The sequence below is a fragment of the Penaeus monodon genome, chromosome 5 (genome assembly GCF_015228065.2).
Source record: "Penaeus monodon isolate SGIC_2016 chromosome 5, NSTDA_Pmon_1, whole genome shotgun sequence".
In the NCBI taxonomy this organism is placed as follows: Eukaryota; Metazoa; Arthropoda; class Malacostraca; order Decapoda; family Penaeidae; genus Penaeus; species Penaeus monodon.
Genome location: NC_051390.1, coordinates 42,294,062 through 42,300,083, shown reverse-complemented (window position 1 = coordinate 42,300,083; position 6,022 = coordinate 42,294,062). Strand labels below are relative to the sequence as shown.

At 42.7% G+C, this 6,022-nt stretch overlaps 1 protein-coding gene across 1 annotated transcript in view; it reads left to right on the top strand.

Annotated features, from left to right (window-relative positions):
- The window catches only part of LOC119573213 (sestrin-2-like), a 13,583-nt gene that overhangs the window by 2,277 nt on the left and 5,284 nt on the right, over positions 1-6,022 (top strand). The window contains exon 2 of the mRNA XM_037920318.1: positions 1,422-1,688. Within this exon, the coding sequence (XP_037776246.1) occupies positions 1,422-1,688 (267 nt within the window). The remainder of the gene's footprint in view (positions 1-1,421; positions 1,689-6,022) is intronic.

Sequence of the window (6,022 nt, the reverse complement as noted above, 5' to 3'; positions counted from 1 at the left end):
AATATATTAATTATATATAAATATATAATATATATATATATATATTATATATATACTATATATATATATATATATATATATATATATATATATATTTGCGTGTGTTTGTATATATGTATGCATAAGGTGCATATGCTTTTTCGTGTAAAGAAGTAAGGCTTGTGTAAAGCTTCCCCACGAATGTAATAATTAGATATGTCGCGGATTTTTTTTCTTTTCTTTTCTTTTCTTTTCTTTTCTTTTCTTCCGGTCAAGTATAAGGCAGGTAATACTTTTTTCATTGAATACCATTTGTATTTACTTTTTATACTTATGCCTCGGTAGTGTGTGTGTGTGTGTGTGTGTGTGTGTGTGTGTGTGTGTGTGTGTGTGTGTGTGTGTGTGTGTGTGTGTGTGTGTGTGTGTTTGAGCGTGTTCGTGCGTGCGTGCGTAGTGTGTGTCCGCTCCATTGTCTAGGTTTGTGTCTATTGGTACATGTGTGTTCAGATTTTAAAATACCCGTCATTGCATAACACAATAAAATCTTCATCATCAGCAGGCGTGTGACTGTATCCAGGGACGACGAAGAAATGACAATGAGGAAATCGCGCAAGACTGGGTCGGCTAGAACGTATTCAGTGTTCGTGGTTGCTAAACGGAAGTTGTGAGCTGTTTTGTAATACGAAATGATTATTTTTCAGCCGACTTTGTCATTCTTCATTGTTTCATTAATGTTTGTATTACTCTGATTGTCATGATTGTTTCAGGGGCGGCCATAAAGTATTTATAGCTCGGTTGCTAAACGGAAGTTAAGAGTTGTTTCGTAATACGGGATAAACGTGAGTCGATATAAACTCTTTTCCTTTTTGACGGCTTCGTATTTTTCTGTTTCTCATGATTAGTTTATTGCCATAAATGTTTTAAAATGTAAATGATTTTTAATAAGCCTCTGTCTCTCATTGGACTAAGGAACAGAAGACTCTTGTTGCCGGCAAGCCTCGCTTGATGAACGAGAACGAGCAAACCAACATAAAGACGGTTCGAGTTTCGTTAGGGTTGTATTACCACCCACGCGCGATGTGTGTTCAGGAAGTCTTTAATTAATGAGTTCTCGATGACATTTAACCTATTCTCACGTTGTCTGCACGCTGTTGCCATGTGAATTGTTAATTTAACGCTCGAGAAAAAACGGGCTGTTTAATCCTATGTCCTTTCTATTCTTTTGGAGGATGTTAACATTTAACACACGAACGCGCGCGCGCCACACACACACGCACACGCACGAGCACGCACGCACACACACGCACGCACAGGCGCATACATACACTTACTCAATCACACTTACACACAGGAAAGCTTCCTGTGCACGACAGCGGCCGCAGCGGCAGCGAGTGTGTGATTGGACTCGCCACGAACTTATATAAAGAGTTCTCCCCTTGCAGGTGGACGCCATCGAAACCCGAGTCAGCAAGGCGACCACAGGCACCACGCAAAGTGACTCATCCCCGCAGGCGAGCGGTCAGCAGCAGCAGCAGCACGTTCAGCAGACGCCCCAACAGACACACGTTCAGCAACAGACACAGGCGCATCAGCAGCAACAGCAGCAGCAACAGGCGAGTACTGTGCGCGGACGCCTAGGGCACGACCAGCACCAGCGACCGCCCCCACAGCCATGCCAACCGAGCCTGGCCAGGAAAGCCAATGCGCAGGTAAGACCATCCACGTGCTCTGCCCCGGGGATACCTGGGCCAAGTCCCGCCTGTGAACCCCTCGCGCCAGCCAGACACGCGTGTGAATGTCACAGGAAGCCCTCGGCAGCAGGTTATGGTGAGGCCTCGCTGTTAAGAGGGCCACGGAGATTGCAGGTTGATGGAGAGGGTGCCCCGTGTGAATGATGGTGGGGGTTGAGAGGGCGGCGGGCGTTGTGGGCATGGCGAGGTCTCGTTTTGAAAGGCCAATGGGGAGGAAGGTTAATGGTGATCGGGTTCCCTGAATGTGAATGAGACTGAAGGATTTGAGATGGCAGGTTATGGCAGGGTTCTCGACGTTAGTAATGGTGAGGGCGACTTAGTGATATTTGTCGGAGGCAGAATCCCAAGTTGACGGAGACATGTTGTAGTGTGTGTGTGTGTGTGTGTGTGGTGTGTGTGTGTGTGTGTGTGTGTGTGTGTGTGTGTGTGTGTGTGTGTGTGTGTGTGTGTGTGTGTCTGAAGGTGGGGCCAGATATCATTTTGCTTGATCATGTCAGGTTTGATTTGAATATGCTGTTGCATGGAAGGCCCTGGGCCTGCCATAACACTGAGGTCAAACGACCAGATGTTATTTGGGAAAATAATAATAATAATAATTATAAATAAAGAAATAGAAATAATAATAATAAATAAAAAATAAAAGGGATAAAAATTTGTTATTGACTGGTTTCTTACCTTTCAAAACTTCTCAGAGATTACGAAGAAAATGTCTCGGCTTGGATTTGAGCATGATATCGATGATGCCAAAACTCAATATTTGTCTGCTATATCATTTAATACGTAGCATTGTTAGATGAGATAAAGGAGTGTATTAACTATGAGTGTTATGAATGCAAAATAGAAATTGAAGAGGGACTGCACTAATCGGGTCTCCGCAAGCCAGATGAAAAGAAGAAATATGTTTAAAAAGTTAAAACAGAAAAACGAAGCGGCCATTCGCACGTGAAAGAATTCTGTACTAGAGCGCCCACCACACTGCTCAAAGTTCATTGTTTGTGTGCTTACTTTAGTGTACTGTAGAATGAACTGTAATTAATATGGGGTGTACTACAGTGTGTACATTGCATATACAACGTATATAATGTATGAGTACAGAATCACATTCACATTAGGTTAATTTGAAGCTAATCATTTTATGTCAGTTTAAATCGGAAGCATACATCAAATTACTTAAACTTGACCTTATTAGCCAGTTGCCACATATTTTAGCACGTGGATGATACATCTCGGACTCGGTTTTTGTCCCAAGGATTTTTTTTATTGTCAGCAGTATCTCCGTCGTTCCCTCTACTTAATATTTACCACCAGAACTTCAAGTTAAAAAGGATCCCTTTTCTTCATTCCCATCTTCGCCAGTCGATGGCCACGGGACTATCGGTCAGGCACTGCCTCCTCTGGCGAACAGCCTTCAGGGCATCCACAAATTTACGTTGCCCAGGCGAAATCGATTAACCCTGATTAGTAGTAGGGTCGAACACTTTGATGTGGTCCGTGTGCAGTTCGTACCAGTTTTTCAGCGGCTCATCACCAAGTCGGATCTCGCCGGCGATGATCTCTTCTGCATTCTAACTTATTTTTTAGCACTTTGTGAATGATTTATTTTCTCTGGAAACGAAATCAGCTAACAAGACATAAATTTCGGTTGTGTATACAATTTTCTTCTTGTTCTTCTTCTTTTCTTTTCTTGCCACTCTGTCTGCGTGTCTCCTTCGCGAGGTGGATGGCAGTCGAGGAGCAACCTTAACGAAGCTGTCGATGCACGTCCTGCTTGATCTTGGTGCTGAGGGTATCGGGTTTCCTTCCACATGATTGCGAGACTGAGCCCGAAGAGTATCTCTCAAACGCCTACGCACATATCTGCACATACAGCCACAGTCGCACAAGTACTTACACATGAAAACACACATGCACTTACGTTGGTGCACAGACGCAGCTGAGAAGTACATACATGTACAATACATGCACACACGCGAGCACACACACAAACACAAACACATACGCGCCCACGCACGCGCGCGCACACACACACACACACACACACACACACACACACACACACACACACACACACACACACACACACACACACACACACACACACACACACACACACACACTTACAGTCACTCATAATCACAATCACGCTCGCTCACTCACTCACTTACTTCATTCACTCCCATTCACTCACTCACTCACCTTATTAAAACGCAAGTAAAACCAAAGGAAGCGCACCTAAGCGCAGACATAAACAATAACAAGGAGAATCGTTCCATGCGCGCCGATGAGCATGTTAGACGCGTTACTTTTAATTGCGTTTCTTTCATCTTCTTCTTCGTCGTCTCTTCTTTTTTTTATTGAGCCTCACTCACGGGTACTTTTTGTATCTGTTATACTCCCAGCAGGTCGAGAAGACTCCCGTAGAGGTAGCATCTTTTTGAGTTCTAAAAAAAAAAGTGTATCCAGTAACTCATTTGCCGTATCTATGTCAGATGCATTATTTGTAGTTTTAATATTAAAATCGATTATATATATGTGTATATATACATATATTTATTGAAGAAAACCCACAATACAAAAACTAGATTTATTGAATTTATTTTGTATTGTGGGTTTTTCTTCCATTTTATCAACACGGAAGAGTGTTTTTGTATACATATATTTATATTTATGTTAGACATTGCATGGGCGTTGCGTTAGAGAGAGAGAGAGAGAGAGAGAGAGAGAGAGAGAGAGAGAGAGAGAGAGAGAGAGAGAGAGAGAGAGGGAGGGAGAGGGAGGGAGGGATGGGAGGGAAGGAGGAAGGGTGGAGGGATGAGACTTGATACTTATGCTATTGTTGGGCAATGGACTTACTAGTTATTATTTATAGAAACAAGCGTTTGATTGGGCCATTCATACTGTGCTTGCTTTTTCATTGGTGATGTAAGAAAGTCTGCATATCGTTTGCAGTTAATATTCCGATGTCGTTTACGTGACTTACTAAGAAACGCAGCCTTTCTTCCATTAATCTGAAGGGATTATGTGCGTTCTACAGCTCCTTCCCTATCAGTGCCTCATAAAATTTTACCCAAGCATGTTCTGTTAATTTGCTGGCCATTTCTTCACATCTTATATAAAAAGTTCGCTGTCAGTGATATTAACCTCTTTGTCCCTTTTTCACTCGTTCGCCTGGTGTTAATAACATTCGTCCCTGCACCAATGTTCAAGGCTAGTTGCCGGGCGGGAGCGCCTCTCACTCGTACGTGCGCTCGCCTGCAAAATGATGGCTTCTTAGTGGTTCGTGCGCGATGCCCATTTGGATTATCGCTGTTCCGTTTCCGAGCGTTTGTCGGCCACAAAAGTAAAGCAACAAAAGGTGGCTCTTACACGCCTAGCCGAAGACATATAATTAAATGAAGTAATTCTGAAGACATAGAGAGTCTAGGGGTGCGTCCACACTGGCAGCCAGCAGGTGCTAGCGTGCAAAAGCAATAGGATTTATAATTTTGTTGCCTATTTACGTTGTCAGCGAATGAGCGCGGGCCAACGCAGTTCAAGTGCTTATTTAATGACAACACACCGAAGGACTAATGAAGAAAAAGGCTAAAAAAAAAAAAAGTTTTCTTAATGAGGACACAGAAACAAAGCTGTTCGCACCGGCTCCCCGCTCGCCTGCTTGCTGTCAGGCTGGACGCGGCCCAAGACACACAATTGAATGAAATAGTGGGAAAGACATGTACAAGTTAAGTGCAGCATTGCTGAAGGGATATAAGAACATAGTATACACAGTTGTGAATTAAACAATCTGGAGACGTGAGATCATAAGACACACAATTAATTGAAGCAGTGCTGAAGACATATAAAAACATAAAGACATGCATGGGTAAATAAATCAGTGCTAAAGACATAAACGCATGAGATAGACCGTTAAATGAAGCAGTGTCGAAAATGTTGAAGAGCTTATGGCTTATATAGTTACTTAAAGCCTGTTACAGGCACGATCATAGGATCATTAGATATATATTAAATGGACCAATAATAAAGACACGTTAGAGCGCGAGACATTTAAATGAAGCAAGACTTACAATTTAAAACTTATTAACGTAAAACATGTATAGATACCGGCAAATGAAGCAATACTGAAGACATGTAAAACCCCAAGACATTATTTAAAGAAACAGTACAGCAAGAACGTAAATAAAGCAATGTACGAGACGTCCCAGGCGCGCACGAGACCAAATGAAATTATCCGAAGCAATGCACAGGGCTTGCACAGCACCAGGAGTCGAAGGAGAGTGGGTTTGTTCTCGCTT